At 50.4% G+C, this 23,051-nt stretch overlaps 1 protein-coding gene across 1 annotated transcript in view; it reads left to right on the top strand.

Annotated features, from left to right (window-relative positions):
- Positions 1-23,051, top strand: part of LOC138566800 (inositol-trisphosphate 3-kinase A-like) — a 796,057-nt gene that overhangs the window by 731,894 nt on the left and 41,112 nt on the right. The window contains exon 7 of the mRNA XM_069644458.1: positions 18,357-18,458. Coding sequence (XP_069500559.1) covers positions 18,357-18,458 — 102 coding nt within the window. The remainder of the gene's footprint in view (positions 1-18,356; positions 18,459-23,051) is intronic.

Raw genomic sequence — 23,051 nt, 5'->3', positions numbered from 1 at the left:
TGTCTTTAGATTATGGAAGAGAATTCTATCTCCATTTGTTGAAGACTTGATGGCTTATATGGCCAAATTGCCTACCTATGAAAAGGTTACTTACTGGCTCATCGATCAGGACAGTAGATATTTAGAGGTTTGCAGACTATTCCTTCAGCATGTACCTCTTTGCCTACCCTGTAAAGCCTGCTTTGTTTTTTTTTCTTCCACATAAGCAGTACATATACTTTAAACTTGTGGCCTTGGCCTCCTATTTATCTAGACCTTTTAAAAGACATCCATGAATTGGGATGAATCTGGTTAACTATGCCCACATTATACATGGGATAGCCCTCAGACTTTACATATACGTTAACAATGTAGCAAGTGCCACCTATCAACTTGCTTTCATATCTTCTAATAATACACAATATTTTTATTCAACACATCTCTCTTATATCACTCAATTTCTGGTCAGTGCATCCTAAGAAGAGTAGGGTCCTGCTGTGCCTGGGCAGGACTTAATGCACCTAGACTCAGACATGGTTTACACATTTTGACACTAAAACGGAGGTGAGCTGGGGGCAGTATTAAAAATAAATCCTAATATATTGCCACAATACAACTTTTACCCTGGTATTGCACCACATCCATATCAACAATGCGAGTTACCCCCTTTACTTCTGTTGGAGCATAGAAGAGACCCTTTTCTAAGTGTTAAGTTATATAGTTTTGCTGGTTCCCATGTAACGTGATGTGCTTTTTATTTTTTTGTTGCTCCTTCCTCTTTTCATTATTTGACAATGGTTCTATCATACATTACAATTGTTGGTTCTGTGTTATTTACCATCTACTGAATTGAGTACAGCATGTTATTTGTATTCTTTTGAAGGAAAACGGATCTAAAATACTTTGTGTTAACATTAAATGCATATTTTTGTTGAGGTCTGTTATTTACAGCTGATTTGGCTATTTAACCACTACCTGGCACCTCTGGCCCACAGCATCTCTACCTTCTACTCTAAATTTGTGTTAATGCGGATGACTCCCAGCTCTTTCAGGCTCCCCTCAGCCTCTACTGCTCCTTCTCGCATACCGGACTGTCAGTCTGCAATTCAGAAATGATGTGCCGCCAACAATCTCTGCCTTAATGCCAGTAAGACTGAGATCCTCCTCATTGGGACTCCTGCTCCCGCCTTCCTACTGGCCGCCAACCCTGAACCCTCTATCTGCTCCTTCCAATGAGGCTAAGAACCATGGGGTCGTCTTCAACTCCACCCTCTTCTTCTTCGAGAGGTCAGAGATGGGAGGAGAGAAGTCACACTATGAGCTGCACCTCTTCAGTGGTATTCTTCCGTTTTCTCACTTCCCCTCAGAAGCTCACTGTCCCAAGAGCCCTGGTCCTCTCTAAGCTGTACTACTGCAAAAGCCTCTTTCTAAATCTGCCTGCCTCTACTCTTCGCCGTCTAAACTTATCCAGAACAGGACTGCAAGACTTGTCCTTGGCCTCTAGCCCTGAAATCTCTCCACTGGCTCCCTGTGACTGCGAGGATCAAGTTCAAGACCCTCTGCATCGTCCACAAGGCTTTCTGGGGCCAGGGACAACACTACATCCAACTTTCTCTTCCTAAGCATCTTCCTTCTTGAGCCCTCCGCTCATCCACCTCCAAATCTGAAGGTCAGATGCTTCTCCAGGCAGAGAGTGGGGGGTAGATCGGTCTTCTTCTGGAGCCTCCCTCTAGAACAGCCTCCCTACCTCTCAAACCTGAGAGGTACCATCTAAGGTTCCGGAGGCAACTCTTTTTGCTTCCGCTTCTCTCTCCTGTGCTGCGCAGACTGGTTACCTGGCCACCCCTGAACTTGCGAGACGAGGCTCCTGCACGACCGGTTGCCTTTGCTCTGCCTCCGGGCCTCCCAACCACTTAAGCGGCTGTATCTGTAACCCTACAGTTTCCTGAGTCTGCACTTACGAGCCACCTCCTAGCAGCACTTACTAGTTACTTTGCACTCTCCCTCCCCTAGCACTTCTCCCCCTCATGCCCCCCTGCACTTGCACGATTTGAATGACACAAGGCCTAGTAAGACTGTTTTGTCCTCCTTCTGGCCTCCCTTCCTTGTCTTGTCACGCCTAGAAACACTTGTGTAGAGCCGCGTTATGATTGACTTATCATATGTTTCGCCGAGTCCACTGCTCAACTTGTTTGCTATTAGTTATGCGGTTTCAAAAATCTCTGGGGATGTGGCCTCCGGTATGTACTTAAATGCTATTTTAGTTTTATTCTGGAAGGTTTTCACCCATATTGGTCTTGGATCGCATTCTTTTTTGTACAGTCAGATCTGCTGGATGCTCTTAAATCACACAATTTCTACTTATTCAATGGATTACATGGAATTTATGGTTAATGCTTTGTCAATAAAAATGGCAGTGGAAAAAATCTTTGGAGGGGCATCCATCCACTTCACACTCATTGCTGTTAGGCTTTTAACAAAAGAAGGCGTCTCCATGGGGGTGTGGGCGGTAGGGTTGGGCAAAATGCTTCTTTGCCTAGGTTGGCAAAGTTGTGTTGACTAGAGCCGATATCCGATCTGAAGAGGTTCCTGGGAGTTCCTTGACCCACCCTGGTATCTTCATGATTGCCCTGTTTCTTGCAGAGACCCATCAATAAATACCTTTATAGAGACAGACATGTACGGGCACCCTTCTTGAATATTGTTTGTTACAAGATAATACAAAACACTTGAGACCAGTGGTAATGCCTCTTTCCAGCTTTTATAGGCTGTTTGCCATTACAGACCAGGATCAACCCCAATACTTTCCTTTGCAAGAATCTTCCTGCACATTTTGGCTGGATGATCATTCTACACAGCACAGTGTTCTGAAGCTGGCCACTAGAGCAATTAGAGTTCTGGCATGAACAAAATGGCCAATCAGGGTGGGATTCTTTTAGGTCTGAGCAAAAGGCCACACTGTTTCACAGAATGGAATGGCAGAATGTTTGGGTACAACAATACACTATTTCACCCACAGAACGAACTCTAAAAGTGCCTGCTCTTCTGGCATGTCAGTTTGTATATTTTGGCCAATCTGATTAGCCTCAATGGGCCTCATCACGACTTGGGCGGTAATGGTAACGCTATTAGCGCGGGGGGTATTAGCCCTACCGCCGAACTCCCCGGCGCTTATAGCGCCAGATCACGAGTTCGCCAGTAATGTAAGTCCCCATTCCCCACTGAGCCCATTCGGGAATGCCCCATTCCCCATTGGGCTCAATGGGGAATCTTCGCGCTAATACAGCCGGCAGATTTCCCGCCGGCGGTAATAGCGCGAATTTTTGGCGGATTTCCCCCCAGCTCAGAGCTGGGGCGAAATCCGCCGAAGCCCTGATTCGGCGGACCCTTAACTCCGGCGGTAATAGCGCTACCGCCGGATTTAAGGGTTACCGCCGAAGTCGTGATGAGGCCCAATGTCACATGACGGTGTTGATTAAGCAAAAATCAGTTCTTTGTTGGCCTTTATTCTTCAGGTTCAACGTTATGCCAACTCAGTTTCATGAGGCACCTTACAATGTCGTAAAAGTGTGATCCTAAGCAGTATGGGAGAGGGAATGATACAAAGAAAGAACCTCCTCTTAAAACCACAGAGTTGCACCAACAAGTTGTAGTTCGTCAGACATGAGAGACGTACACGATTCCCCCATTGCTTTACAATGATTTATTTATATAGTGCTTACACCTAAGCACTGTACATGGAACACATTTAAAAAGATTTGCCATCCCAACTGATGTTGGTACTCGTATATCAACCTTGGAAGGATGAAAGGCTGAGTTGCCCTTCCTCGGATTCAAACCGGCCCGCAGATCACAACTAGATCTTTAGCAGCAAACGCTCAACCAGCTGAGTTATCTCACCAGCTGGGTAAGATGGTTGGTTGGTAACCATAAAGAAAACCCTTTTCCAACCCCGATAATGTCACAAAACGGTTCACCCAATAAGATCTCTACTCAGTAGCTTAGACTTATCCCGTCTCCTATAGTGCAACTTGACCGGTGTTGCTCGGTAAGTTCACTTCCAAGAATACTGCTCTCTGAGCATTTCTAGGCTCTCTGGTTCTTTGGCCACTGAGATGTGGTGGGATCCATCCAGCCGGGTGCATTCTTATTTTAGCCTGTCCTGTGCTACAGACTTTTCGGATGGCCCATCTAGGACTACAGGCTTCTTTTATTTCTGGCATGCTCTTGGCCTCCCCCTTTCAGGCTTTGAGCTTTTCTAGCTTCTGTGGTTTTTTGGTTTGCCCCTCATGGGCAGTAGGCTTATTTGACCTTTTTAGTTTCTGTGCTCGCACCTCCTCAGCTTTTGGGTTCTTTTGTCTCTACAGTTCTTTGTTGGGATCCTGGTGTCTCTTGCCCCAGTTGTTCCTCTAACTTCCCCTCGTGGGCTACAGGCTTTGGCAGCCTTTGTGATTTCGCGATTTGCCACTTGTGGGCTGTAAACTTCTCTCGTCTATGTGGTTCTTTGTTGGACCCCTCCCAGACTACCAGCATCTCTCGCCCCTGCGGCTTCTCTTGGCTTCCCCGTGAATTAAGCCGCTGCGCCAGCATTTCCAGACACATGTTTCCTCCGTCTTTGGTGGTGGCAGTGCTCCCTGCCTCAGTTGCTCCCTAGTGCTTGGTATCTCTGCCTTTGTTAGAGCTCCTGCCTGCTCCTCCCACATTGGCATGCATCTTGAAAGGGACTCCTGCCTTGTGTGGCTCTGCACGTCTGTGCTTCCTGCACATTGGCGGATGTTCTCCTCTTTTTTGAAGTTCCTCCCTGGGATGGAAGGAACAATCCGGTTGGTCCTGGCTTTCAGCAAAAGGCAGCACCATGTACAGGTCAGAACATCTGTAGGCTATTTCCACTGATAAACTATGCATAATAAGATCTCATCTGCATATTCATCATAGCAGTTACCACTTTTCGTTTAACTTTCCTCTTAACCTCTAGCTCTCAAATGATGATTCAACTCAATCTAGTTTGATAAATGCATCGGTTTGTCTAACTGCAATAATGTCTGTCCGAATGTTGGAAATTGTAGTATTGACAATATAGTGACAGAACTGTGGTGGTATAGATCTTAACCACCCAACCTGTTTACACCTCTGTACACCTGAAGTATTCAGTGCTGCAGTGGGCCTTCATAGACCTGTTCTATATTTTTGCAGCAGTGCCTAAAGGGTGAATTTTTTTATTGAAAGAAATAATTCTGCACTGGGTGGAACAATTGCATGTGGTTTTGGGAGGTATTTTTTTTTATAAATCTCAACTTTCACCTTTGGCATTGCCCTTCGTCACTGATGGCTGCCTTGCTCATAAGGGGACGAATTTTTTTTTCATAACATTTTATTGATCTTGCAGGATATAGTGTTACATGCAACAATGTAAAATATTACAATTTCAATATTTAATTAGTGCGTTTGTAGCCCAATGTGAGTCGGAGGATGGAGGAAATGGTGGACGGTTTCTGGATGTGGTGCTGGGTGGAAGAGTTCTGGGTACTTGTTCCTTCTGATCCGGTATGTTCGGGGATTGGACGGTGATTAATAGAGAGGGCTACATTGGAGCCATCTAGTAAGTGGAGGTCTCCTGGTGAGGGTTGGGTATTTGGCCGCATAGTCCAAGAATGGGTCCCATATATTCAGGGATCTGTTTAGGGAGTCCGAGCGGATTGCCGTGATTTTTTCCGCTACTGCAATCTCCCAGCATTTGGCCCACCATAGGGCGATCGAGGGGCCATTTTTGTCCTTCCATAATCGAGCCATAGCTATCTTTGCGGCTAATAGCAGGTGGTTGCATAGTCGGGAAATGTGACCTGAGATTGGGAATGCTCCATCGCCGGTTTCGCCCAGGAGGACAATTCCTTGGTCCCAAGGGATGGAGAGGCCAGAGATATCTTTGATGTGTTTCAGGACTTCTTTCCAGTATATTTCTGCCTTAGGGCAGCTCCAAACTAGGTGATAGAGAGATCCGGGGATTTGGCACCCTCGCCAGCATGTGGCGGGAAAGTCCGGGTTGGCTTTATGGATTTGGACGGGAGTGATGTAGTATCTGTAGCACAGTTTGTAGCCTCCTTCCTCGTTCGTGACGCATTGTGAGCTTTTATGTAGTCTGGACCAGATTTGCCCCCAGCTTTCTGATGTTATCTCACGGCCCATATCCTTTTCCCATTCCGTCATATATTTTTCTTTCTTTGCTGGGTCCGATCTTTCTAGGAGCCGGTATATGGTAGCTATTTTCCCTTTGTTGGTCGGGGAAGTTAACGTGATCTCCAGAGCTGATGGTTCCCTCGAGCATTTGTCCCGGGTTCTTCTGTGCGAGATCCAGTGTCTGATTTGTGAGTATCGGAATCTTTCCCGTTCCCCCACTCCAAATTTTGATTTGCATCTCTCGAAGGTGATGGGTAGGCCTTCTTCGATAAAATCGCTAGTTTTTGCCAGACCCCCCGCTATCCAAGCGTGAAAATCTCGTGGCGGGTTTCCGGGGGTAAACTCCGGGTTGTTCCAGATAGGTGACAAGGGTCCTAGGGGGCTGCAATGTCCCCATTTCCGAGCTGCGGTTTTCCAGCATTGGGTTGTGATGGTCGTGGCCGACAGTGGCCCGGAGTTGGTTTGAGGCTTTAGCGGTGGTAGGTGTGGGAGATCATATAGGGGGACTGGGCACCAGGACTCCTCAATTTGACGCCATAGCGGGGGGGTCAGCTTCCTGCACCCAAGCGAATGCGTGTGATAGTTGAGCTGCTAGCGAGTATCTGGCTAGGTCAGGGACACCCATTCCTCCTGAAGGTTTGCCTTTCATCATGATTCGTTTGTTGATCCTGGGCCTCTTCCCTCCCCAGACAAATTCCATTAGTTTCTTCTGTAGTGCACGTATGGCTGGGGGTGGGATTTGTATTGGCAGGGCTGTGCAATGGTATATCCATCTGGGGATTAGGTTCATTTTTACCGCTGAGATTCGTCCAAACCATGAGATTTCTTGTTGTTTCCATCTTTTGAGATCATTTTGAAGGGTGCTAAGTAATTGTGGGATGTTCTTTGAGTTTAGTCGCTTTGGGTTTTCGGTGATCTGGACCCCGAGGTATCCTATGGCGTCTTTGGCCCAGGGAATTGGTGAGAGCGGTGCGAGGGCGGCCTCGTCCAGGTGGGTTAGGTTAATGGGTAGTGTTGAGGATTTGGTTAAGTTGACTTTGAATCCTGACATGGTGCCAAACTCCTCTCTCTTTCCATAGTGTCCCTAGGGAGGCCGCCAAGTCTGTAATCGTTAAGAGCACGTCGTCGGCATAGAGTGCGATTTTATATTAGTGATTACCCACTTGGATTCCTTTTATGGTTTCATTTTGTCTGATTCTAGCGGCGAAAGGCTCCATTGATAGAGCAAAGACCAGGGGCGAGAGCGGGCAGCCTTGTCTGGTGCCTCTTGTGATGCGGATCTGTTCGGACCTTGTGCCATTAACTCGGAGCTGTGTGGTGGGAATTTGATAGTTAGCCATGACCCATGCTGTGAAGTTGGGGCCGAAGCCGAAGCGTTGGAGGACCTCTTGGATGTATCCCCAGTCCACCCGATCAAAGGCTTTGTGCGCGTCTAATGAGATTACCGCCATTTTTGTTTTAGCTTTGTGAGCGCCTTCAATTAGGTTTAGTACTCGTCGAATGTTGTCGTTTGTCCCTCTGCCAGGGATAAATCCTGTTTGGTCCCGGTCGATTAGGCTTGGAAGAGTTGGGCCCAGTCTTCTGGCTAGTACCTTGGCGAAGATCTTCCCGTCATTGTTTAAGAGTGAGATGGGCCGGTAGGATTCTGGGAGTTCAGGGTCTTTTCCGGACTTATGTAGCAGGATTGTGATTGATTCGGCCATGGATTTCGTGACAGTTTTCGTGGATAGGAAGGAGTTGAATAAAGCGGATAATTGTGGGGCCAGAACTCTGGCGAATTTTTTATAGAAGGCTGCGGTTAGGCCATCTGGGCCTGGGGCGGAGGGTTTGAGAGTTTTGATGGCTTCAATAATTTCTTCTACTTCAATGGGAGCCTCCAGATGTTCCAGATGTGTGGGGTTGCGGGGCGGAAGTGCGTTCAGATATTCTGGTAGCTCATTTAGTGTTAGTGGGTCACTGGACATTATCGCTGTATGGTATCTCAGGAGTTCGTTCATTTTCTCCGTTTGGGAGAAGAGCAGTTTTCCGTTCCCTCCTCGTAGTTTAAGTATGTTGTTCCGATTACGGAGTGCCCTCAGCTTTTGCACTTATATCCTGTTTGCTTTGTTTCCTTTGGCGTAGTAAAATTGCTTTGTGTACGCCAGGGATTTAGCTGTCCGGTCAGCACAGTGCATTTCCAAAGCAGTTTTCGCCTTTCTCAGGGCCCGCTCGATATTCCTTGAGTATTGAGCTTTTAGCTGTGATTCGTGGAGGGATACTTCTTTTTCTAGTTTGGAGTTGGCTATGTTTGAGATCCTTCGCTGTTCAGCTCTGGCTCCTATTAGTACACCCCTAACCACCGCTTTCATTGCGTCCCAGATTGTACTGATGTGGGATGTTTGTGTGGTGTTCTCTTCAAAGTAATTTATCAGTGAGTCCTCCACTTCGGCTCTTATGCTGATATCTAGAAGGAGTGCATCGTTCAGTTTCCAGTACCTTTGAGGGGGGGATTTCGAGGGGATTGGGTCCTCCGACGTATTCCATATCTATGACATGTAATCACCACAGCTGTGCTGCTTCGGAAACTTTTTCGGCGTCTGCGTCCTGCGTCGATGACGTCGATGCGCCGCCGTCGAGGACCTCCTCCGACGTCCGACGTCATCCGATGTGATAAGTAGGACGCACGACGCCCATAGCCTCAGTTCCGTTTTTTCCGCGAACGTGTTGCTTCGTGTTTCTCGGTTCTAAGCCTCGACTCTTTGGAGTTCTGTTCTTTCTGGTTCTTCGAACCTGTTCGTTTGTGAATTTCCTTCGGCGATGTCTTCCACTTCGTCTTCAACCCCGCGTCCGGGCTTTAAGAAGTGCGGGGAGTGTGGGTCCAAGATGTCGGTGACTGACTCGCACAACGCCTGCCTATGGTGCCTCGGGGAGGCCCACGACACGGATGACTGTATCGACTGCCAGTCGCTCACGTCCAAAGCCTTATGCGAACGTAAGAAGAAGTTGTCGGTAGGTCGGGTGTCCAAGCCCCGGAAGTCGAAGTCGGCGGGGCTTTCGACGGATGATTCGAGGGGTGACTCTCCGCGTCATCGTCGGAAGTCTCGTCGGTCTTCTTCTAGGAGTGGGTCTCGCCACTCCTCGGCCTCTTCGAGGCATTCTCGGAAGCGCCGTCACCGGTCGCCTTCCAGGTCCTCTTCCGAGGATTCTGCCCGGCTCGTCGGTTGCCCCACCAGCTGTGCGGCGCCGGAGGAATGGGCTTCCTTCGGGAAGAAAATGTTGGCGATTCTTGAGTCGCAGGGTACTCAGCCGTCCGCGCCCCCGAGTGGGGTCGGCCGTGTGAGGTCGAGAGACGCCACTCGCAAGAGTGGTCGGCACGAGTCACGGGAGCGGTCCCGTTCGGACAAGGAGGCTCGTTCTCGCCGTACCCGTTCCAGGTCCCGGTCCTCGACGCGTTCGAGACCGTATGCTCCTGTGAAGTCTTCGAGGAAGACATCGACGTCTGAGGCGTCGAGGGCGTCGACAGGCTTTCTCGAGGCTCCGGCTTCGAGGGCCTCGTCGACACCGTCGACGATCAGGTCGTCGAGGGACACGCTCGGGGCTCCGGCTTCGAGGGCTGTGTCGACGCCGCCGATACTGGAGGCGCTGCATCTGACGTCGACGCCGATTTCGTCGACGCCGATCCTCTCGGCGCCGTTGCCGGTTTTCTCGGCGTCGGCGCCGATTCGCTCGACGCCATCGACGCCTTTCGTGTCGGAGGTGAGTCTCCCGGCGGTGGGCAGATCCTTGTCGCGTAAATACCGTCCAGCCAGTAGCGACCCCTGCTACTTGACCAGGCACCCCACTCTGGAAAGTTTGGTGGTGCAGGCGGCCACGGCCCCGGCAAAGCAGGCGTCGTACCCTACCATGCCTCCTGATAGGGACGACAAACGTTTTGATGGCTGGGCGAAGAAAGTGTTTTCTTCTGGTGGTATGGCGCTTCAGGCGGCCAACTCCATTTGTGCCTTGTAAAGTTTCACGCACACTCTGTGGAACTGTGTTGCGTTAGCGGCTGAACATATTCCCGAAGGGGATGAACGGGATGGTTTCCTTGCTATGCTCCAGGATGGTAAGGATGCCATGTGTGAGTCCGTTCAGTCGGGTCTGGACTTGGCTGAATGCGTCAGTAGGTCCATGGCGGCGAGCACCGTGATACGCAGGTTTGCGTGGTTGCGGAAGTCGGGGTTTGCTCCTGATGTGCAGTCCCGGCTCCTCAACATGCCCTTTGATGGTGAACACCTTTTTGGCAACAAGGCTGACGAGAGCCTTGAGAGGTTGCAGACCTCAAAAGCTGCAGCGAAGTCGTTGGGCGCTGCAGTTCGCCAACCTCCGCCTTTTCGTCCTAGGGGACAGCAGTGGAGGGGTGGTTCCTTTCGCTATTACTCATCCTTCAGTAAAGCGAGAGGAGCTGGCAGTCAAAGAGGCCATCGCAGGGGTACCAGAGGTGGACGACAGGGTACCCGTGGTGCCAAGGCCGCTCGGGCAGTTGCCTCTTTGCCCTCAGGTAACGCCGCAGCCGCTCCCACTCTGTCGTGAGGCCATGTCCCATGGTTCGCCGGTTGGGGGAAGGCTGGTGCAGCATCTTGTAGAGTGGCAAGCCATTACTTCAGATGTGTGGGTTCTGGAGATCATAACCCACGGCTACTGTCTTCCTTTTCGGCACAGGCCTCGCGACAATCCACCGGGGAACCTCTCTTTGCAGAGTCCGGATCCGCTCCTTGCGCAGGAAATTCAAGCCCTGCTGGAGAAAGGCGCCATAGAACTGGTGCCTGTAGCGGAGAGGAACAAGGGATGGTATTCCCCTTATTTTTTGGTTTCGAAGAAAGACGGGGGATTGAGACCCATCATGGACTTGCGCGATTTGAACAATCTCCTCAGGAAGGACAAGTTCAAGATGGTTACTCTCTCTCAAGTCCTCCAGGCCCTTCAGCTTCAGGACTGGTTGGTGTCACTCGACCTCAAGGATGCTTACTTCCATGTGCCGATCCATCCCAAGCACAGGAAGTACTTGAGGTTCGCGGTTGGCGACTCGCACTTTCAGTTTCGGGTCCTGCCGTTCGGATTGACCTCCGCCCCGAGGGTTTTCACCAAGCTCATGGTGGTGGTGGCAGCGCATCTCAGGCAAGGGGGGGATTCACGTCTACCCCTACCTGGACGATTGGTTGATCAGGGGGAGCTCTCCCGAGCAAGTCCTGGATCATCTATCGATCATCTGCCACTCCCTTCACAGGCTGGGCTTCTCCCTCAATTTAAAGAAGTCCCATTTGACGCCAACACAGCGGCTCCAGTACATCGGAGCAGTGCTCGACACTTCCCTGGGGCAGTGTTTTCCTCCCCAGGTGAGGGCTCTTCACATTCAGCAGATGGTGCACAAGTTTCAGCATGCCCAGACGCTCCCAGCGTTCGAGTTCTTGAGGTTGCTCGGCCTCATGGCATCCTGCATTCTTCTGGTGCCAGAGGCTCGCCTGCGGATGAGATCTTTGCAGTGGGCACTCAAGACGCAATGGTCGCAGTCCTCCGGCAGGATGTCGGACTCGATTCAGGTGCCGTCCTCGGTCGCCCGGGACCTTCTGTGGTGGGCCGTCGAAGGCAACTTGATGAAGGGGGCTCCGTTTTGGCTTCCCTGGCCGGAGGTGACGATCGTGATGGATGCATCCCTCACGGGATGGGGAGCTCATGCCAACGGGCTGACAGTCAGCGGTCGTTGGTCTCCGTCGGAGTCCAGACTCCATATCAATCTGTTGGAGCTGAGGGCCGTCAGGCTAGCCCTGAAGGCTTTTCTGCCGTCTGTGCGAGGGAAGAATGTCCTGATCCTGACGGACAACACAGTGGCCATGCACTACCTCAACAAAAAGGGGGGGGCAGGGTCACTTCCTCTGAGAGGCGATGCAGCTCGAGTTCTGGGCCATCCAGCAGGAAGTTTCGATCTCGGCAGTTCATCTGGCCGGTGCCGAAAACGTGACGGCGGACGCTCTGAGCAGGCAGAGCGCGATCTCTCACGAGTGGGAGTTGGCTCAGGAGATTCTCCTGGAGATCTTCGCCCTTTGGGGGACCCCTCAAGTGGATCTCTTCGCCTCCAGTGTCAACCGGAAGTGCGAAAGGTTTTGCTCGCGGGAATTTCCTCCAGAAGGAGCCTTAGGAGACGCGTTCGTGGTGGAGTGGTCATTCCCGCTGCTGTACGCGTTTCCTCCAGTCCCCGTCATCCCGCAAGTGCTGCGGAGGTTACGGAAGTTCGGTTCCCGGATGATCCTCATTGCCCCGGCGTGGGCTCGGAGGACGTGGTACCCGGACCTTCTCGACTTATCCATCTGCCCTCCACGTCGTCTTCCCTACCGAGACGATCTGCTCTCACGGGAGGGGGGTCAGGTTCTCCATCCAGAGGTCAGATCCCTCAACCTTCACGCTTGGCTTCTGAAAGGTTGAGGTATAAGGATTGGGACCTCCCTGAGGACGTGATGGAGGTGTTGCTTTCGGCCCGAAGGCCGGCAACAAAGTCTCTGTACCGTTGCAGTTGGCGTAAGTTCTGCGACTGATGCAGAGTTCAGAATGTGGATCCTTTTGCATGTGACATCCCCATGGTTCTGTCCTTTTTACTTTCTTTGGCCCACAGGGGCTTGCAAGTGGGTACCGTTAAGGGTTACCTGGCGGCGCTGTCCATCTTTAAGCGCTCGTCTGAAGAGTGTTCTTACTTTAAAATCCCTTTGATTTCACAGTTCCTGAAAGGGCTCACTAATGTGTTCCCTCCGTCGCCTTTCCTGGTGCCCGGTTGGGATTTAAACCTGGTTCTTAAGTTTCTTATGGGTGCTCCGTTTGAGCCTTTACATTCTTGCCCTTTGAGGCTGTTAACTCTGCAAACTGTGTTTTTAGTTGCGGTTACTTCCGCTCGCAGAGTGAGTGAGTTACAGGCACTTTCAGTTCAGCCACCCTTCACTGTATTTCACAAGGACAGGGTTGTCCTTAGAGTTCGTCCTTCTTTTCTTCCGAAGGTAGTGACGGAATTTCATTTGGCCCAGAAGGTTGTTCTTCCGGCATTCTATCCTCCTCCGCATCCTGGTAAGGAAGAGGAGAGGCTCCATAGGCTTGATCCTAGGAGAGCTTTAAGCTTTTATGTTTCACGCATGTCCCGGGTCAGAGTGGATGATCAACTCTTTATTGGTTACGCTGGAAAGCGTTTGGGGCAAGCTGTGACGAAACAGACTTTGTCTCGCTGGATTATTTTGGCCATCTCGGAGTGCTACCGTTTGGCGGGTAAGGACCCGCCGGCTGGCTTGCGGGCCCATTCTACCAGGGGTATGGCTGCGTCTACTGCCCTGCAGAGGGGTGTTCCTATTCGCAACATCTGTGATGCAGCCACCTGGGCTTCAGTACATACATTTGTACGTCACTATTCCCTTGATTCCATCCGAGCACAGGATCTGGCCTTTGGCAAGGCGGTCCTTTGCTCTGCTATTTGATTGGCTATTCTACATTTTGATTCTAAATTCTTTCCCTCCTCCTTGTTTTGGTACTGCTTTGGGAGTCTGTCATAGATATGGAATACGTCGGAGGACCCAATCCCCTCGAAGAACAAGTTACTTTCTTACCTGGTAACGTTCTTTCGATGGGATGGTCCGACGACGTATTCCATATCGCTCCCGCCCGGCCTTCCCCGCTGCAGAATTTCTTTTGCGATTGCAGCTTACGTTCCGCAAGGCTTTGTGTCTGACTGACAGTTGACTTATGTCACACGTTCTGGGGGAAAAAACTACAACTGAGGCTATGGGCGTCGTGCGTCCTACTTATCACATCGGATGATGTCGGACGTCGGAGGAGGTCCTCGACGGCGGCGCATCGACGTCATCGACGCAGACGCCGAAAAAGTTTCCGAAGCAGCACAGCTGTGGTGATTACATGTCATAGAAATGGAATACGTTGTCGGACCATCCCATCGAAAGAACGTTACCAGGTAAGAAAGTAACTTGTTCTTCTGGCCTGAAATGGCTAGATTTACAGATATCGGGGAGTGGTCGGAGATCATGCGTGTGTGGATTTCCGTATCAGTGACACATGGGAGTAGGATGCCGGGGATTAAAATTAGATCAATTCTTGAGAATCCCTTATGAACGTTGGAGAAGTATGTGAAATCTCTTGTGTCGCCGTTTTGTATTCTCCATGCGTCTACTGTCTCTGTTTCTCTGAACAACTTAAGTAAGGCTAGGGCCTGTACGTAATCATTGTTCGTGGCTGGGAGAGTCTTGTCAAGCTGTGGGTTAGGGATGGTATTGAAATCTCCTCCGATAAATAGGTGTCCTTCTCTGAAAGCTAGAATTGTTGGCAGGATGTCGTTTAAGAACTTGTTTTGGGAGGAATTGGGGCTGTAAATTGAGGCTATCGTGATGGGAAGTTCTTCAAAGGTACCTTTGAGAAGTAGGTAACGGCCGTCTGGGTCTCTTCTTATAGTGATGTTGAGTAGTGGAATTTTGTTGCTGAGAATAATTGCCACCCCTCTTTTCTTTGAGCCGGAGGTGGCGAAGTAGGACTGTTTGTATCTCTTGAATTTTATGCGTCGTTCATCCTCGGCTAGAAGGTGCGTTTCTTGCAGTAGAACGATATCTCCGGCCAGTTGACTCAGGCGGTGCTCAACCAATCTGCGTTTCCTTGGTGAGTTCATCCCCTGGATATTCCAGGAGAGGAATCTTAACTCGCTTGTATTAGTCGTCTCTGGCGGCGTTGTGATGAGGCTGATTCTTGGGATTTGTCCCTGGGCTGATCTGTGGGGGGTGTATCAGGCTTGATGAGTGTAACGAGATGTGGGCTTGTTTTTGAATGTTGTTGCATGTTGTGCTGCCGAGTCTATGGTTGACTCTGGGACCAGTGAATAAACGAACTGAGTAAAGCATTCTTGCAAGTTTTTCGTACTTCTTTCTGAGTCTTTTCTCCTTTCCAAACGTCGAACTGGTAGATGGAACTTCTACCTACTGCCACTGGGGAACTTGTGGCACCAATGCGCTCGGTGTGGCCAACTGGGCCGTCGAGATGAACCGGGAGTAAGCTCGTCGGGGGCTACCTCTCCGTGTCGGAGCGCGAGGGTTGTTTGCGATGTGATTGGAGGGCCCTCCTTGGTCTTGGGAGAACATTGCTTGAGGGAATCATTGTTTCCTGCCCCGGGGAGCTGCTGTTGAGTGTTCAGCCCCTGTCGCCGTCTGTTTTCGGGGGTCCTCTGAGTCTGCGCCGTCTGTTGGACTTGGACCATGGCCCACCTGGGGATACGTCTCGGGGAGGGTGAGTTGCCTCTTCGGGTTCGGCGCTGGGGTCGGCACCGCTCACGCCCATGAGTTTCTCCGCCTCTTTCAAAGACTGTATTTGCCTCTTTTCCCTCCCATTTGAATTTTACTGAAGTGGGGAAACCCCAGTGGTATGGGATTTTCTTTTCTTGTAGCCAGGTTGTCAGGGGTTTCATTGCTTTCCGTTTCAGGAGTGTGGTATTCGCTAGGTCTTGGTAAAGAGAGATCTTGGAACCTCTGAAGGTGATCTGTTTCATTTGTCTAGCTTCTCGCATAATGTCCTCTTTTATTTGAAAGAAGTGTATACTGGCCAGGACATCCGGGGGGAGCGTTGAGGATTTCCTTGGGGTTATTCTGTGCACCCGGTCCAATTCTAGGGGGGAGGTGTCTGGGAGGGTGATGATGAAACGAAAGAGATCCAATATATAGGCTTTCAGATCTGGTTCCGGGATCGTGGTTGGGATACCTCGGATTCTGATGTTGTTCCTCCTTGATCGGTTTTCCAAATCCTCCTGCTTTGCATCAAGGGTGTTACATCTTGCTTCGAGGGCAGCTATCCGGTCTTTGTTATGTTCATCTTCGAATCTTTGGTCGCAGATTTCGGATTCGATTTCGGCGGTTCGCTGTTCTACTTCCCCCATTCTTTTGTCCAGAGTGTTTATTTTCTTAGTGATTTCCTCGGAACTTTTTTGAATTTCCCTGGTTAGGGCTACTAATAGCTCTTGTAGGTCTGCTTTGGTTGCAGCTTGAGGCAGGGTGGGATCTGTTTCTGTGGTTGGTGGGGTGGTATTTTTCATGGTCTCCCCCGGAAGGTCGGCTTTCTTTGCTCTTTCGGCGGTCGCGGACGACATAAGGGAGATAATGTCCGATTGTTTAGGTGCTTTCCCGCTTTTAGACATTGCCGTGAGGGGTTGCAGGGAGAGGCAGTAGCTCCGTATAAGCGAGGTGGTGAGAGTTATGAGATGCTCGGGAGGATCTAGGGTTGGAGCTCTGGGAAGTGGAAGTTGTCTGTTCCAGAGGTGTGGGGGCACAGTAAGAGGGGAAATGGTTGCGCCGGAATCCCGGGTGGGTATCGGGTTCGGAAAGTTAAGCCAGCCAGCCAGCGAGTCCGAGAGGCCCCCCTCTGCCACGCTCCCGGGGTAGGCTGATTGTCCTCCCGCTCTCCCCCCGACTCCTTACCTCCTGTCCCCTGTGGCGGAGTGTACCGCCACTGTCTTGAGTGCGTGGGTATCCTGCGACCAGGAGCAGCCTGGGAGGATGTTGGGGGCCGCAACCCCTGCCGGTCTATGGAGCGACGGTTCCGGAAGGGGGGCAGGAGACACGAGGAGCGGGTGGCTGTTGGCCTGGATGCAGTTGATGAGGAGGCTGGGTGGAGGTTGTACTCCGATGGTGGCGTGTGGGTGGCAGGAGGGCCTGATGCTGTGGTGGGTGCTCCGGGCTCTGGACCGCAAGATGGCCCCCGGGCCCGGGGGTGCTGTAGCTGAGGAAGCAGACGTGCCAGTACCGGTGGGAGGTGTTGTGATTAGGTGGCCGTAACACCACTTGTAATGTGCTCAGAGAAGGGAGAGGGAGGACCGTGAGTCAGAGCCTTTGTGGGTCTGGTGCAGTCCTGTGAGCGGGCTCTGGGCGCGCGCTCTCCTGGTGGGCTCGATGGCTGGGCTATAATCAGGGTCCTCGGGCTCCAGTGGCGATGGTAAAGGCTGATGGCCTCCTGTGGTGGGTGCGCAGAGGCAGGCCGGCTGTGTGGCGGACCGCCGGCGACGAGGATGAGAGTTGGCTGTGCCTCTGCCCGGGGAGCAGGTCTGTTCCGGGAGCGGGCGGGTGTCGAAGGTTCTGGTGCGGTCGCCCGCACTCGCTGGCGCTGCGGGGAGTTTGGGGGGGGTGCCTGTGATGGATGGGCTCAGCGTGGACAAAGTCGATCCCTCTGTGCCAGGAGCCGAGGAGCGGAGGTCGCGGTCGGCGACCGCGTTCGATCGTCAAGGGTTAGGGTTGGCGTCCTCGATTCCTGGGGTGCGATAGTGTCTCCGGGAGTGCTTGATTGGGGAGGTTGGGTGTTGGGTCCAAGGCAATGGGACACTGCAGTGATCGACGAGCAGGTGCACTCCAGACCATCTCTGGCGGTTGCTGATCGGCAGGGCTTCAGTGTCCGCTCCGCCCCCTCTTGGGTGGCCTCCGATTCCCGAAGCTGCGGCGGCCATCTTGCTGCCGAGTGGGCCCCGGGGCTGTAGAGGGGTCTATCATGGCGGTCTCGGGATGAAGCCGGGGATCGCTTGGCCGGTGGGTGCAGGGGATGTTCCCCTGCCGGAGGTTTCAATCCCGGCGAAAAACGGAGGCTGGAAGCGGGGTTTTTATGAAAAGGCGCATTGGGCCAGGCGGGAGCTCTCAGGAAGACATTCCAGTTGAGTCGGCTCCAGGCCACGCCCCCCCAAGGGGACGAATTTTGATGTGCAACCTTGTGACTTCCACCAGGATTGATTTTCCTGAGGTGGGATCGTCCTTGCATTCTTCCCAAACACCCTAGCAGTATGTCCTTTTGGGCCTCAGTGTGTGGTTGTTGGGCTTTACTAAGGTATGCAACACTGAGTATTGAGTGTGCTCCGTGATACTAGCACTGCATAAGCACACTCACTGAAAAAGGCAAATGGCCAAAATTATAGCATTCAGCCCTTGAAGGTTATTCAAATCTTGCATCTCCATCCCTTTGTTTGGATATATTTCCTGAAATGTAATTTGAAAAAAGGATGAGGTGTGTATGTCTTACAATAACATCTGTGTCCATGTATAAAAATCCATAAGTATTTGTTTAATAAGTGTGGATTATTCAAGAGGAAAAACGCAATTCATGTGTACGAGTGTGTGGCGCAACATACCAAATGCTTATGTGGTGCGATTCTCCTCTTTGCTAATTCTGACCTCTTTCCTCAGAAATCTGATGGAACCTGCAACACCAACTTTAAGAAAACAAAACGGAGGCAGCATGTGATGCAAGCACTGGAGGACTTTGTGAATGGAAATAAAACTATTCTTGTGAGTGTACAAATGTTTTCTGGTGGTTAACAGGAAATTATGGACTGTGCTAAGCTTTTATGTAAGGTTTGTCTTCGTTTAAGGTTTCTTGTAAATAGTATTATCAGCGTCATGCATTATGATTGTTAGAGCACTGGGAGTCCTGCTGATCCCTCACTAAAAGCCTGCTTAAAGTCCCTTCCCAGGTGGCTAGGGAAAGGCAGACACTTCGTGACCTATGGGGTGGTGCCGGGAGGAGGCAAGGCTCAGGGTGGTGAGGAAATTCTATGGGAGGAGACAGTATTTGTCTTTAAACAGGGAAGAACCAGGAGGGGATTGGGGGCTGGCGTGGCGAACAGCCATGGAGTGATACTGGTCTTCCTTATAGCTCCTGCACGATCCTTCAACTAAGATGGATAATCTCGTCCGATTTTGCATGGAAACACAGTAAAAGGGGGCCTGTCACGGTTAAGATGCTAGAACCTAGCAGCAGAGCAGGAACGAGTGAAAGACAACGAAGAGGACAATATCCAAAATGGCAGCCGCAGCGCACCGAGGTGCTGCCCGAGAGCCCAAGATCTGAGACTGCAGAGGAAGGACGCTTGAATTCAGAAATGGCAGACAGGCACCAGCGGAACAGAAGGGAGAGCAAGTGGAGATGCACTGAAGGATGGACTGGAGAGGCGATGCGAGCTACATACCAGCAGGCACCCCAGACAGTGACAGCTGGGCCCTGGCGGTGAAGATTGGGCAAGCCTGGCCAGGATACCACAAACAGTGAGTGCAACCTTTGTGGAGCGCTGAAAAGCTACTGTAGCGGAGGATACCTTGTGTAAGGGCTGTCTGCTTGCGGCTCCCCTTGAATAGTACAGTGAGGTGACTGACATTGAAGGCACGGCGTGCTGGGCCACCGAGCTGCTCCTCTGGAACAGCAAGCGCTTATGCACGAAAGGTGTGGCTCAGTTGTAAATAGGAGCCCCAGAAGAAACCGGACTTAAAGCCGCCACTCTTGTGATGCATGGAGGCTGCAATACCCTGAAGGTAGCTTGCACAATACTTTGAATAAAAGAGAGGGAACGTAGGCATTATATGTGAAGACTGGAACACATGATTGAAGTGGTTGTTGTGGATGTAGGTTTACTGAGACACAATATACGTGCACTGGCGGACCGCTTGGGCTCAGCAGAGCAGTGAGTGCAGGAAAATACAACAAATATTACCAGTGCTCAAACTCAGGTAGCAGATTGTAAGTGCGTGGAATGTGGACAGATGTGTAAAGTGGACGCTGTGAACAGTTGTTCATGTAGAAGACCTGCTTGACTGTGAAGATCCCCGAACACCATGCGGAGGATGCGGAAGGGAGGGCCCACAGGAATAACGTCAGAATACTCAGACTCCCTCAGGTTGAGGAAGGTAGAGACCCTTGGGCTTATGTCGAAAACATGCTCCTGCAAGTGGTGGTCCCAGACACATTAACTCAGGGATTCGCTGTTAAAAGGGCACACAGGTTGTTGACTAAAATCTCTGGCAGGCGCCCCCCAAGACCATTAATAGCAAAGAATATGAACTACAAGGATAGAGAAAGGATTCTGGCTTTTTCTAGAGAAGGCGGAATCCTCACTAGAGGATCTTCGAACCTTGCAATCTATCCAGACTATACTGTTTTAGTCCAGCAACGCAGGGCAATGTTTGGACCAACTAAAGAGCAATTGTGACATGCAAATTTACGATATATGTTGATCTATCTGGCCAAACAGAAGGTCTTGCATAATGGAAGGTCACATTTCTTTGACAATACTACGGAGGCACAATCCTGGATGGAAGCACAAGGGATACTGCAGCTTCCGAGCAGAAACAACAATGAAGCATAGCGTGATGGCAGTTAGGCGGATCAAGGAACTAATTACTGGCTCTACTACCCATGAAATGCTTCAATGCAAAGGCATGAGAAACATAAAGCAAAGCGAATGCGGGGGCATCGGGAATGAGAACAGGTAACCAGACGACTGCTGCTAGAGGCGATTTCCACATATCGCAGTTGTAACTTCGGATGTCAGTTTTAAGGCATCAAGCTGCTGTGCATTACCCGGAGGAGGGAAGGCGGGTACGGGAGAGGTGGCTGGGCCTGAGCAGAAGAATCGCTGTTGGCCCGCTGTTTGAATTTGTGGGATGTTTTTGTGTTATTATGGCTTTTGGAGGTGGGGGGCGGAAAAGGTGGATACTCAATGGGTTTGGCTGGGGAGGAATGTTATATTAGTTGACAGGTTGAACTACGATTGTTGAGATTGGCAGCCGATATGTGGATGTGGGCTTTGCTCGAGCACTCAACCCCCTTGCTTGGGCGACTAACAGGGACATACTATTTTGTAAAGATAATTGTTGAAGGGCAATATGTCCCCCGTTAATTGGGAAGGCAATTTGTGAGAGGCTACGAAGTAGGTCGACGCTGCAGTGGGAATCATTTATGACGAAGATTTATGGTTTGGACATAGTCTCCTGGAATGAAAGAGGGCTTAATGAACTATGTGAAGAGACTGCGAATATATGCCTACTTGTCAGTCATGAGGTGCGTTTCTTTAACATTGCTATCTGTATATGCCTACTTGTCAGTCATGAGGTGCGTTTCTTTAACATTGCTATCTGTATGCCTGATCAGACAAGCCACGAAAGCCAGGAAACTATATAGAACTATACGGTCTGCCTTTCTCGGCGTACGCCAGGGGAGTCCTCATTTGGATTGCTCGCGCTGTTCCCTTTCAGCTACTAGAGTTCAAGAGGGATGATGAGGGTAAGAATGGTCATGGTACATGGACTTAAGGAAAAAAGGGAGGTCTGCTTTGTAAACGCATACGCTCCGAATCACGATGCAACAGCATTTTCAAATCATTGTATACAAAGTTGGCTGCATACAGGGAGGCCGCATGGGTATGGTGCGGGGATTTTAGATGATGAATTTCATAATTACCTGGGAGAACAGATAAGGGGTACTTTGACATCAACGTGGACAGTGTAGCGAGGGCAGGTACCTTGTGGGGACGCTTGTAAAGTGGGCATGTAGGGGGTGGCGATAGGAAAAATGAGGTCTCAGGAAAGAAATACTGCGGTCACTAGAGGATATTGAAAACAATATTGTGAGGACGGAGGGTACTGAGGAATAAACATCTGGGGGGAGGGGGGGTGGAGAGATTTTTGGGACTGCGGCAAAAATGCATTGGAGAGTTGGAAAGGCTGGGAAGACTAGATTTAGCATAATATAATCAAATGCTACATGCAGAGGGAGATAAACCTGGGAGATTGTTAGCATGGTTGTGCAAGTGGGAAGAACCAAGGGATATGATCAGTGCTATTGACAAAAATAGTCCTTGTTAAAACCCAGTGTGGGATTAACTAGGTATTTTTGAGACTCTTTAAATCTCTGTACTCTAAAGACGCAATGGCGACGGACAGGAACATTGACGATGCTCTAGCCCAAATTGACCTACCTAGGCTAGAGGCAGAGCAGGTGGACATACTAGATGCCCAGCTGACATTAGATGATATTGGCAAGGTAATATTAGAACTCCCGACCGCGAAGACCCCTGGACCGGACATACTCCTGGGAGTTCTATAAAACGTATGCAAAAGAACTTGCACCCAGATTGCTGGGAAGTCTACATAGAAGCGTATGAACTGGGCTGTTACACAGTATCTTCAGAGACGCCACTATAGTTCCTATCTTTTAAACTTACATACAGAGCCCTTTCAATGGTAAACCAGGACTGTAAAATCGTAACTGCAATATTGGCGAACAGGCTCAAGAAGGTAATAGGTTTAGTCCCTGGGCGTAGTACCTCATGGAACCTACGGAGGCTACATCATGTAATAGATTGCACTAATCAACTGACGGAGTATTGTGCGGTGGCTTCCTTGGACGCAGTAAAGGCTTTTGTCTCGGTCCGTTGGGACTGGCTGTTGGCGACCCTTGTGTGTTTTGGGATTGGCATTGCTTTTTTATGATGGGTAAAATTGATCTATAGCGTGCCCATGACATGGGTGAAGACGCGTACACAGATTTGAGACATGAGGTACACAAGGGCACTAAGCAGTGCTGCCCACTGTTGCTGATGCTGTTTATTTTAGCGTTGGAGCCATTGACTGTTCCTTAGGAGACAGTACGCAGAGGCTGGAATTGTGATAGACCGAGTGGAACATTTGGTTTCCCTGTACGCGGATGACATGTTGTATGTAAGTTGGCCTGAGGATAACTTACCACGCCCACTGGATTTTATTGATCAGTTTGCCACGTTTTCAGGTATCGGGGTAAACCGGGAGAAATCCTGTTTTCCGCTTGCAGGAATCGGGGGTCTGACTGTGGATTAGCCGCCACATTTGGGTGAGCAGTGGGCTTTTGACAATGTTATCTGGGTATTAATGGGTCTATGACCCTGCATCCTCGCACAAAAACACGCTGAAGGCCCTGGATGTTGTGAATACTTTGGAGGTTTTGGAAGAGTCTGCCCCTTGGAGTGCCAGGTAGGGCGGCATTGTTGAAGATGGTTGTACTCCTGCACCTCTTATATTACTTTACTAACATACCGTACAGTATACCTCAAATGTTTTCGACAATTGAATATG

This window comes from Ambystoma mexicanum, chromosome 2p (assembly GCF_040938575.1).
Source record: "Ambystoma mexicanum isolate Mex_15411 chromosome 2p, UKY_AmexF1_1, whole genome shotgun sequence".
Classification (NCBI taxonomy): Eukaryota; Metazoa; Chordata; class Amphibia; order Caudata; family Ambystomatidae; genus Ambystoma; species Ambystoma mexicanum.
Note: the sequence above shows the minus strand (reverse complement) of the source record. Positions and strands in the feature narration are given on the sequence as shown.